This window comes from Notolepis coatsorum (assembly GCF_963971535.1).
Source record: "Notolepis coatsorum genome assembly, chromosome: 1".
Taxonomy (NCBI): Eukaryota; Metazoa; Chordata; class Actinopteri; order Aulopiformes; family Paralepididae; genus Notolepis; species Notolepis coatsorum.
In genome coordinates, this window is record NC_140165.1 from 214,710,490 (window position 1) to 214,722,639 (window position 12,150).

At 44.8% G+C, this 12,150-nt stretch overlaps 1 protein-coding gene across 1 annotated transcript in view; it reads left to right on the plus strand.

Moving 5' to 3' along the window:
• The first annotated feature begins 1,567 nt into the window (after nt 1-1,567).
• tnfrsf19 (tumor necrosis factor receptor superfamily, member 19) overlaps nt 1,568-12,150 on the plus strand; it is a 33,175-nt gene continuing 22,592 nt past the window's right edge. Inside the window, exons 1-5 of the mRNA XM_084333266.1 lie at nt 1,568-1,925; nt 2,723-2,800; nt 3,102-3,215; nt 7,771-7,949; nt 9,832-9,917. Coding sequence (XP_084189392.1) covers nt 2,735-2,800; nt 3,102-3,215; nt 7,771-7,949; nt 9,832-9,917 — 445 coding nt within the window. The 5' untranslated portion in view covers nt 1,568-1,925; nt 2,723-2,734. The remainder of the gene's footprint in view (nt 1,926-2,722; nt 2,801-3,101; nt 3,216-7,770; nt 7,950-9,831; nt 9,918-12,150) is intronic.

Consider the following 12,150-nt stretch of genomic DNA (forward strand, 5'->3'; position numbering starts at 1 on the left):
TGACGGCCAGAAGATGCAGAGCGTAGGGGTCTTGAGGGACGGGTGTGTAGTTAGAGACCATTGAGCTTTATGAGCTCCATCTTTGAGACAACTATTGTGATGATGTCATCAGGGGGATCTGATTATGTATCCAACCTGTCCACAAACATAAAGACAAGTCACTAGTCAGTCGTTTCGTTTGCCAGTGACTTCTGCTCTTCTCGTTCTCCCCAAAGTTGCGTTAAAAAGTCAACGTGCTCAGCCAATCCCAGAAGAGCGGACTGACGTCATGGCATCTGCAGCCCATTGAGATGAAAGGGAATGTTGGTTCAAGGGGCTGTGCTCAACTTCAAACCCGACTCCCGACTCTCGCTGCCATCAAACAGCAAGCCTAAACCAAACAAACAGCACCGGTCGCGCAGAGGGAGGGAGAGACAGAGAGAGAGAGAGACATGCAGGGAGCGGGATGGCTTGCCATTTCAGCGGAATAACAAAACACTGATCTCCTACAAACTTACAATTTTGCTTTAGCCGGCTATTACAGCCGATGTGTCAAGTGAGCAGCAGAATCGTTTGGACTTCCGGTCAGAATATTTCAGAATAAAAGTAATCAAGACAAAGTCTCTTAGGTGCATTTTCGTAAACAACAAAGTATAAAAGTGCTTTACAGAGACAATAGCATATAGGTATACTATACTAGGAGTATAGTAAGGCAAGTAAATGTGTTGCCATGTTAAAGCTCTAAAATATTCTCTCAAATTGCATTTATGTCACTGAACCCCAGTGCATATCTACTGCAAATTACTTGAACTTGCATTGGAAAACACATTTGAATGCATAACTGCGCCCCGGCTTTGTATATTTTACAGAGCTTTGAAGATGGCCACATGTAGTTACTGTTGAGTGTCTCCATAGACTAGTAGTACTCCCTTGTAAGTCAACAGCAGAAAGCCAGACACAGACATTCAAATGTGGTTTTCTATTTTCTAAGTTCAAGCCATTTGCAGTAGATGTCAGGGTATCTGTGGAGTATTAAAAAGTATTAAATTCATAATTATCTATGTAATGCCTTAAAATGTATTAAAAAGTCTTAAATGTAATTTGCACAGGTATTACAATCTTTGGGGGGAGCTTTGAACATGACCCAGTTGACCAGCCTCCTTATTAAGGCAAAGCCAAATATAGCCTCGGGTGCCATTCAGCTGAAAGCTAGCAGCACTTAATTTGACATGGAGATATGCCTTTGAAACTTTAGTTATTTCAAACATATATGTACTCAGTTTGTATGTCATTGTTTCAATTGAAAATGGCCAAGTTTACTGGCCTCCTATACAGCATTTGTCAGGTGTTTTTATTAATTAGTTTAATGGGGAAATGGTCACTATGATATACATTGCTGAAATAACTGGTATAATTACAAAATAAATTATGAATAATTAAAAAAAATAAAAGAAATGTCTCACGCTTTTACTTTGAAGGCAAAGTCGCTTAACCGGAAGTTAAAGCACTGCAATTCTTCAATTTGCTGCAGCGATGACGGAGATCTATTCCAAACGTTTACATCCATTCTTTTTTTGTGTGTGGCCATGGATGGCAGGTCTATCGAAACTTGTGAAACTATTGTCACATGACTAGAGGGGTCTGCTCGGAGCACCAGTGTCTGCGGCGTTGGTTGCACTTTGATGTAGCCTGCTTGCTGATCAGGGATCAGATTACATGCTTTAGATCGTAGCCATCCCAGTGCCTTTGATCTCTGCGCTGATTTTCTCCTCAAATCTGGCGGTGGTTCGTCTGGAGCGGAGCGGCGCAGGCAGAGCACGTCTGGGGGCTGACATGGTCCGGAGACCGGCACAGATAGCACCAGAGTTCCTACCGGTCTGAACCCGACGTTTTCTTACCTTTGTGGCAAAGACCTGATCGCTGGCCTGGCCACTGGTTTTCAACAGGTAGGACTTTTAGTTCTTGCTTCGATATCGCCAGGTGGATCCGTGGGAATCTCTGGATTGTTGGGGACCCACTGCCATTTGGATTTGACATGCCGTCTTGTTTTGCCGAGTTCCAAGACAAGACAATTAATGTCCAGACTCTGGTCATCTTATTATGACTGTTATAAAATGGTCTATTGCCGACTATTAACAGTCTATAATAACAGTAGGCTATTTCATTGAACTAATTACAAACGGGCCAATGTTTTCCAGTGATATGTTTGACAAGTTGTCACGTTTTGCATTTTATTTTTTAGAGTGATCGTGTCTGTGTGTATAAGCTGCGTGGTTAATTAAGGGTAGTTAATTGATCATTTGTGTTTACATACGTGTTGACCTGTCCCAATATAGACCTCATCAGATAAATAATACCTGTAATTTATAATAGAAATTAGCTTTCTTTTTGCCTGTTTTCGACTTTGTTTAGTTCTTGTCTTTATTGTTTTTTGTCGTCCCTGTTCAATTTCAGTCCTGTCCGTGTCTCGTCATGTCCCATAAAAGCAAAAAAAAGAAATATGGTGATATGTTATACATAGATAACTAACGTTTGCTTCTCTGTACCACCTATGTTTCACCAATAAAAGATATATAAGATAAAAAAAAATTGGGATAGAACTTTTTGTTGTTGTTGTTTACAGTGTACTGCGTAGTAGAGCAGTCAGCAAAATGCATAATCATATACACACACACACACACACACACACACACACACACACACACACACACACTTATGTTGTGTCTGCCCTTTATCTCTACAGTGGTCCGTCAACATGACCTGGATGCTTGAGCGAACCTTCCTGCTCACTCTGATGTTACATGTCATGTATTCATCTCTAGTAAGTAGTAGGCTACTTTATATATTGCCTTATGTCACTATAAGTGTTACAAATATTTGAGGTGCTTGGTTGACACGATGCTTAATCAGGTTTTGTACTGTGCATTGCTAGACATACACCACAACCAAACCTTTTTCAAGAGGAGTCGAAGGCGGGGGGTAAAAGCTTAAACTACTACTGTGTAATTTTCACAGAGAAAGAGAGATGAAAAAGAAATAAATAAAAAACATTACCGATGAAAGAGGCAATGAAACACAGGAATCCCTAACTGACTTGTTCCAAAATCCTTGTTCCCTCTCAGGTTCCTGTGACGGCCGAGGAGGAGAGCAGAGAGTGCAGGGAGCAGGAATACAAGGAGCAGTTCGGGACCTGTAGACCCTGCAAGCAATGCAACGCTGGACAGGAACTATCAAAGGTTGGTGAGATCACCCGATAATTATGCTGAGAAAAAACAGTTTGAACACAAAAAAGTGCTGTTTGGGATTATTACAATAGCCCACATGAACAAACATAAGTCTGTCCTTTAATTTTTTTTTACATATTTAAGTTAAAGAGAAAAGTCTCCACTTACTTTAATATTTCAAATCTGTCTGTGTGTGTGTGTGTTTGGGGGGGGGGGGGGGTCCTTTGTAGATTTTGTCGCATTGTTATAGTGGGAAAATGTCATGGTTTGCTTTGATCTCATAAAAAGGAAAGTGAATCACTGTGTAATTTCCCTGAACTGAACAACTCCTGGATCAATTATTCTCTGTGAAAAACAAAACCAAAAAAAACCCTGTTCCGGACCATGAATAGAATAAAATGTCAGTGTTTATAGAAGACCATCTTATCCAGGGGAGCTAAGTTATTTATTACTTCCTGTCTTTCATGGAGGAAACAGCCAAATTGTTATTAGCTTTTGTAGAACGCCGACCCTTCTTTAATCAGTCACACCCATACTTTTGACCTTCTGTAGATGAATGGATTCCATTGTTTCCCCCCCAAAGCACCCTGTCCAACTCATTGTCTCCGCTGTTTGAAACAAGCCATGCCTAAGCTTGCTGTTCACTGACTGGAGTATGTTCTTCCCCCCCTCAATACCTTAGACAAAGATTTCTGTGTGCTTTGTACAAACAGGCCTTTATGGTATTAGTAAGGCTATAGGTAAGCAAACGCTTTCCTTCCTAGCTATAACTTATGCGCCCACTTGAGCATATGCACAGGTAAGCGCAGGTACAAAAGAAACAATCCCATCCTACACACCCCATCACCCTTGACATCTGTCGCACACATGTGTTTAAGCCCGGTTGCCTTTTATCTCGGTGCACACAGACATGCACTCTGTGCTGGGTAACACGCTTCGCTGGTTCTGCTGGTCCTCTGCCAGCCCATCAGGCACGCTGCTAAGACGCCCTGGGGTCCTGCTTAATAATTACCCGACTCATTCGCTCTCTGAATGTAGCGGGGACGCCGTCTCGCAGTGGAAAGCTACGCCTGCGTTCACCCAAGTTCCCCCCTCCCCACCCCCCACCCGTGCAAGGAGCGCTGATCCGAGATCTGGAACGAGGACTTTCTGTCCATATTCTAAGAGAAAATACTTTGATCCCCGATCAGTCCTCTGCACTTTGAGAGGCTTGAGTGCACCACAGCAGTTGAAAGCAGACTTTATGAGTTCCTCTGAGTGGCTGCCATGGAGATCCCGGAGGAATGTGCCCCAGTTCGCTCTGGAAGTCTGCCGGTGTGTCTCCCTGTAAAGCAGGCTGACAAACATCAATTAGCTCCTCTACACTGACTGTAAGCAAGAGGAACCACCCACACAGGGGACATCCTTTACGACAAATCTCTCCTCTTTTTATTTTGTATATATCTTTTTTTTAATTTCCTACATCAATAGCTTCCATCTTGCATGGTGAAATAGCTTTGTCTGTTGCCCTTGTGTACTAACGTGAGGCAATGAGATCCATTACTTTCCAGCGCACGATGGAAACTTTAGCCACTGGCACAAAAGCAGAGATCTCTTTGATGTATCGACAGCATTGAAAGAGTGTAACGTTTCTCTCAGCTGCCCTCCCCGCGCAAAGGACTGCTAGCTGGCATGAGAGAGAGAGAGCAAAAGAGATAGAGAACAAGCCAGATAGAGACAGAGGGAGAGAGAGAGAGAGAGAAAGTGGCACACTGCTTTAACAAACTCGCATTGTTTTGTGCGCTGCTTGGTTGGTGGATCAGATGACTGCTCTCCCCTGGAGACTAGTGATTCCCTCCTAATCTCTGAACTATCTCTACATCTGAACATGCTGCAGCCACTGCCAGCTTCTCTCTCTCTCTCTCTCTCTCTCTCTCTCTCTCTCTCTCTCTCTCTCTCTCTCTCTCTCTCTCTCTCTCTCTCTCTCTCCCTCCGTCTCTCTCTCCGCCGCTGCCGTTTTGCTTGGCATTCTTTGCCCAAACTAGATTGGAAGGTAGGAGGGAAATGAGACACACCAATACTTTTTTATTTTGATGCAAAGTAACACCTCAAAGTACAGTATGCGAGAAGGGGAAAGACCGGCATACTTTAATTTGAATTCGTCACTCTGCTTTGGTTTGCATTTAATTACGAGGTGTGCATTTTGAGCTATGGATTTTCATTCATAATGGATGAACTGTTTTGGTCCACGTCATCCATATGACTAGTAAACACAGAGCATTAGAGCATTGTTTTTTTTATTATTGGCAGGGCCACCTGAAAGTAAGTACCAGGGATCTTTTCTCACTTAAAACCGAACTGAACACCGCGGTACCTGATCAGGTTAGGGTGCGTGCCAGGCCCTTCTGTTGGGAGCTTTTGTTACCGGCGAGAAAGGACAGAGAGAGATAACTCCTGCCTGGATAGAGCGGGGGAGAATTTGGCTCAGTGTTTCTTTTGTTGCCGTGCCCTGCCCTGCTCTGTGTACGTGGCAGCAGAGACCCCATCCTGCCATGTGGTGCCTCATGGGACGGAGCCTGTGCCAGCACTGGGCTTAGTTGGGGATGAATCCTCCCAGGGCCCCTTCATCTGGAAGTGGGACATTCAGCCCCATACCACTCTGAGCCGCCCTGCAGTGGGACATTCAGCCCCAGACCACTCTGAGCTGCCCTGCAGTGTGGCCTCTCATGCAGCACTTGGCTTATGTGAGGCCAGGTTTTCAGGGTTCAGTGCCGTGCCGCCATCCAGCCTCCCCTGTCTGTGTCTCTGCTCTTGATTATCTACAGGAAGGCGAGATCGGGCCTTTCAACCGTCGAGTGACCAAGCTTTCTTTACTCTGCCTTTTTCCCTTTTGTCACTCCTCATCCACTCTCCCTCTCTCTCTCGCTCTCTCTCGCTCTCTCTCTCTCTTGTCCTCCCCCTCTCTTCTCTCTGTTCCCTTGCCCTGTAGAAGAGAGGACCTTATATGGAGAGCTCATAACAACAGCTGCAGTAGCCCAGCCCTAGCTCGTCCACCTCCGGCCAGACCCGACCCAGGGTTCAGTGTCAGGCTCGTACCGCCTGCCTCGACTCTGTGGTGCCATCATCCACTCACATCTTTGCAATTGCCGCTCATGGTTTTTTCTTCTTCTTTGCCAGCCGGCCTGACCAAACCCCAACCCCCCCTCCCCTTAGGCTCTTGTGCCCACATTCCGGCATGACTGCGTGCCCAGGCGGTGAAATGGGACACGGGCGAAGAGAGAAGCGCCCTGTTTGAAGCTGACCTTCACTTTAATGATATATGAGCCCCCACCCCCCCTCCCCAATCCATCCTCCTGGCCTGGGAATGCTGTGTGGCAACAGTGGACGAACAGTGGCCGGTGGAGGGGGGGCAGCTGCTGTAGAGTTGATACAGTGAATGATGTCATTCCTGCTCAGGGTGCTTTAACTTGGTGTGGGATACAATGATAACAGCAGGAATGTGACATCGTCCCTACGTCCGCTAGAAATCAACGTTGCCAGTGTTATGGTGGTGGACAGAGACAAAAAAAATAGAATGACATCGACAGCATATCGAGGTAGAACTGAACAGATGGGTGATATAAGGAGATATACAATGGTGATGTCAACACACTCTAATTGATTCCTGTAGTGGAATTGTTCATTCTGACTGCTGAGGTGGATATTGTTTTGGTGTAGACAACTGGAGTCTGGCCTTCCATCTGTTCCCAGTTAGCGTTGGAAGTAATGGTATTTTTCAGTGCAACATGTGCTCCGAATTTATTGTTTTACATTCTGTCTCCAAAATGTAAGCCTTCCAACTCTGCTACAATAAAACCTAGATGCTCGTATTCATCACCCGACGCATTTGCTTCCACTCCAAATTTAGTATTGTGGAGAAAACAGTGCAATAATATTATTGACTTTACACCGTTTGGAATGCAACCACCTTGCATCACACAAGGCCTTCTGTTTGGTGCAGAGGACAGCCAAAAACTGATTCCTGACTAAGCCGATTTAACATTAGATCAGTCACACGGCAATAGGAAGCTGTGCTTTTTAAGTGCACTTCCCATTGTAAGACGCAAGGTTGGTATTGAACTTTTTCTTTGCCGGTATACTCCTCTGTAATCCTTGCCCCCTTGTGGACCGAAGCGATGCCTTTGCACACTGGTCTCTCAATCAACCGGACACTCACTAAGGAGGGGAGTTAGCACAAACCCCCTGCAATAAACTTGCAATAATACAACAGTGGGTGTTCCCCAGGGCCTTTATCATTCAAATGCCTGGCCTTTCTGAGTCCTGCAGCGGAAGGCCACTCATTCATACAGGGAGAGTCAGGGAGATTATTGCCAGTGTAAGATAGACTCTCAAAAGAGCCAGTCCATTGTTCCCTGCCGATCCTGTGAGCCAAGATCATTCTTTAATTCCAGACCCCTGGTAGTCCATATTCAGGCCGCTTTTCACCAGCTGCACCCCCCCAGCCCCCCCCACCCCACCCCGCCTCCCAACCAACCAACCAACCAACCCCACCTCTCACCCGGGGTATTTCTCCCATTAATCCCCCCAGGAATGTGGCTTTGGTTACGGAGAGGATGCCCGGTGCGTGCCCTGCCGGAGCAGCCGCTTCAAAGAGGACCGGAGCTTGCAGAAGTGCAAGCCGTGCCTGGACTGTGGCCTCATCAACCGCTTCCAGAAGGGCAACTGCTCCACCACCAGCAACGCTGTGTGTGGCGACTGTCTGCCAGGGTAAGAGCGGCTGCACCGAGACCCGTACGTACACACGCTACCAAGACAGTATGTTTGGTCCAAGCGCATTTTAATTAAGGGAAGAGATCAGAATTGTTCGCATTAGCCGCCGGAAGGCGTCGGAGACGATCACAGTCACTGTCGAGGTAATCGTGCAATGAGTCGTGAGATACGGGTCGGGACACAGTGCTACACTGGTTCCTACTTAAAAAAGATAAACAGGGTGCTGTTTTCACCTCAATACCAGAAACTTTATAAATAACTTCTTCTCCACAATATGTGATTGTTTTAGCGAGTATCATGCTGTAGTTTAGGAGATGGACTCTCCATCTCAACTTTCATGCATGCTCACTTTGGGTACTGTTTTCATTTGATTAGCAAACTCTGCCATCTTGGCTATGCTAACACCTATGGTGTAACATCAATCTCCATTTACTTCTGTTAGGTTGATGCATCTCCTTGTACTCTAATATAGAACAGGGACAAAAAAGTGTTCCAGAGATAGACTTCAATTGGCTGTAGACTAATATCAATACAATATCTTACAAACCAATATCACGATTTAGTCCATGCTTTTATCCAAAGCAGCGCAGAGTGCAGGTGCATACAGTGTTAGTATAGTATGCATACCGTAATTCCTCTAATAGTAACCCCGGCTTGTATTTGTTTCAACTGTAGCGGGTACCAGGCTTGTATTAGGAGGAGGCCTGTATAAGAGGGAGGCCTATATTTCAAATTTTCAAACGGATCATAATGAATAAATCAACATTTTGTGTCAGTTTGAACCCAGTAAAATGTACTGGGTTCATTTATTGAAACAAAGTACTGTATGAAATAGTAAACAGTGCAATTACAGGTGGTCACTGGTCATTTCAACGTTTTCAAAGTGAAATCAAGTAACTAGCTCAGTATGCAGCTCAGTATATTAGTAACCCGGCTTGTATTAGGAGGCCGGCTTATAATTGCTTAGCTCAAGAGCGCACCCGGCCATTAATAGAGACCCGGCTTGTATTTGAGACCCGGTTACTATTAGAGGAATTACGGTATTTGACAATAGTGCATAGTTTGGGTCATTATTATTGGGGATGATAGTTATAAAAGTATTAAAAAGAGGTAGTGGGCTTTGTGAACATCGGGAGAGAGAAGAGAGCCCCCGTGCTCACTACAAATTCCATAAAGATGTAAGCATAGTGTTTGTAGTGTGTGCATGCTCTACTCCATTCTCTACACTTAAAGAAACACAGCAACATTATGGGAAATGCTCTTACCGTCTTCTCCAGAGTCAGTAGAAAAAAGTAGAAAGCTATCCGGCTGCAAGCTAGCCTAGCTTAGCACAAATGAATGGAAGCAGATACGGATCAGTTAGTCTAGCTTAAAACTCCTGGAGAGGTGTTTTTGGTCAACAGCCAGGCTAGCTGATCTGCTTTCATTCATTTGTGTGTTCCTTTAAAAAAAATATATATAATAATAATTGTGCTGAATGTGCACACCCATCAGATAGCAAGCTAATGCTAGCAACATTAGTAACGTTTGCTAGCAAGCTAACATTGAACATTTGTTCAAATTAGTTAAAGAGGCAGAGTGCTAGCTTAGTTACAATGTGCTGTAAATGTCATTCTAGAAAGCATTTCATTGGATGCAAAATTAGTATACGCCTCTGTGTGCAGGATGACTCATCAACATTTAAAATCATTTTCCAGGAAATTACTAACTCCATTAAGAACTCTATTAAGAATACCTACAAAACAACTTTTGTCATTGTTGGAACACTGGCGTATGAATGTATCAGTGGCATGCAACACATTATGTGATAAAAGAACAAACATCTATTTTGATTTCATGTGCAAATGATGTGAACGTTGGCATTCTGTACTCTCAACAGATATTACAGGAAGACAAAGTTAAGTGGATTCCAAGACATGGAGTGCATACCCTGTGGGGACCCACCACCTCCCTACGAACCTCACTGTGAGCAACCCTTCCCTTTCTTCATCCTCTCCTAACAGTTGGCCGACATCAGTGGAATATCCAACAAAGCCTCTCAATAATCTGGGTCATTCATACAACGCCAAAGAAACTAACCTCACCTGTGATGTTTTTAAAGATGAAAAAAAAAGCACACAATAGCCTGAATGCAAACATCACTACCTGCTGCAAACTATTGAACTCCGAACCAAGCGTTGCCACAACCAAGGCTCCAAAAGCATGTCAGACGGTTAATGCCACAACAAAGCACATACCTTTGTATAAAACATGCCAGCACAAGGTCCTCAGAGTAATCAGAAGCATAGCCCTAATGGGTGGATAGGATCACAGTCCCGTTGAGTCAGCCAGCTATGTTTTATGTCCAAATAAATGCTTGGTTTTACAAGCCAAAGCAGTTTAAAACTGAAATGGATACTGCTAGCATAATAGCCGGTCTCGCCAGGACTGGATTGTTTTAGCCAGGACCATGTCGCTCACTAGCATCGCTCTGTTCTTGCTGCCTAAAGGAATTTAATAGGAAGGAAATAAAAGTCCCTTTTTGATATTTCAAGGGCGTATGGCCAGCCGTTAAATAACAAAACCCACACACTATTGCATTGTTATATAATTGTTTTTAAAAGCGAAACGTCTCATATCGTCAGAGGGGCCGTTGCTTTAAGTGGGATAATTTACAAGCTCTTTCCATGTTAATGAGATCCATTAAGCATTTCTTAAAGAGCAGTTCCAGTATGTTCACAAAGCACAGATGCCATGCAAACAATTACCTTCTTCCCTTCTCTCCCCTGGCCATTACAAGTAGTTAAGTATAACCTTATGATTGTAGACTCTGCCGCGTAGCGAGTGGGCTAGTGAACTTATACCTTTTGTAATTGAGTGTGACTTCCTGATGGCTGCAGAGGCTGCAGCTGTTTCTGGGGAGGCTGGGGAGGCTCTTGGCAGCGTGTGCGTCTGAGCAATCCCAGCCAGGTCTAGCACCCCTCTGCTAGATAAATGGAGACGGCTCTGGGATATCGGACAACTTGCAAAATGCTCTTTGCTTACATCCCCCCCAGATGTAAAGAATCCTGGTTCCGTCACGACGGGTTGTGCAAAGATGAGAAACATTGCACACACGCACACACGTGGCACATTTAGTTTCTCCATCTCTCATACTGCAGATTGTCTTTTCAGTCTAGGTTAGGATAAAAGATTTATATTCTTCTTCCTTTTTTTCTTCTTCTCGACAACACATTTTGTATGCTTGTGTAACTTAACGTGGACTGTGCGAGACATACAGACTCTCCCCTATCTGTCTGTCTGTCCATCTGGCTTTCATAGTTAAGATTCTGTTAGGAAAAAAATGCCTGTCAAACAAAATGGCCATTGTGTCCCGGAGCCTAGCTGGTAGTTTAGTTCCTACAGGGAGCCTTGGGGGAGAGCTTCCAAATGTTTGAAAGTCTTGATCCCCTCCCTCCCTCCCTCCCCTCCCCTCCTTCCAGTGTTATCTTGAGGAGGGTGGTGAAAACCTAAAGGGCCGCTCTGCCTATGTTCCATCTAGGTTTTCTCTACGTTCTCTGCATGCCGGCCCCGGGGCCACACTGCAGCTGCACAGGGGGGGCCGTCGCCATCGTCGTCGAGGGGTTGTAAATCTTAACGCAGCCCCCAAACCCCCCCCCCCCCCATCGTTTCCCCGGCCGGTTTCTGGAGCCGAGTAAAAATGAGACTGTGTTTTATGGATTCTTTCAGCCTCTTTAATGTATTTCATCTGTTTTTTCACTGTCACGGTAGATCTCTGAGAAGTTGGCTGGACTTTAGTACACATGCGGATAGATGTGCGCGCACGTGTGCACACACACACATACACACACACACACATGCATGCACGCACACACATACAGAGCCCCCCCACCTCCGTTTAGCCTCATTCCCGTCTCGCAATTCTTCCTCATTGCAAACAGATTTATGCTGAAGTCGAATGGGAGTTTTATCTGTTAGTGTGGTAATAAAGAAAACAAGGGTGCCGTTTTAAAACGGTTTTGGAACGAACCCCCGTGACGTTCACGCTGTTTAGTTTGGAAGTCAGCCACGCAAGATCTCTGATCTTTGATGGCTCTGAGGCACTTGTGAGTTTCAAAACGAGTATCTCCCAGCGAGCAAAAGCCCAAATGTAATTTTGGTTTTGAATCGATGATGCAAATCACTGGTGCCGGCTGGTGAAAAAAAAATTGTATCTCCG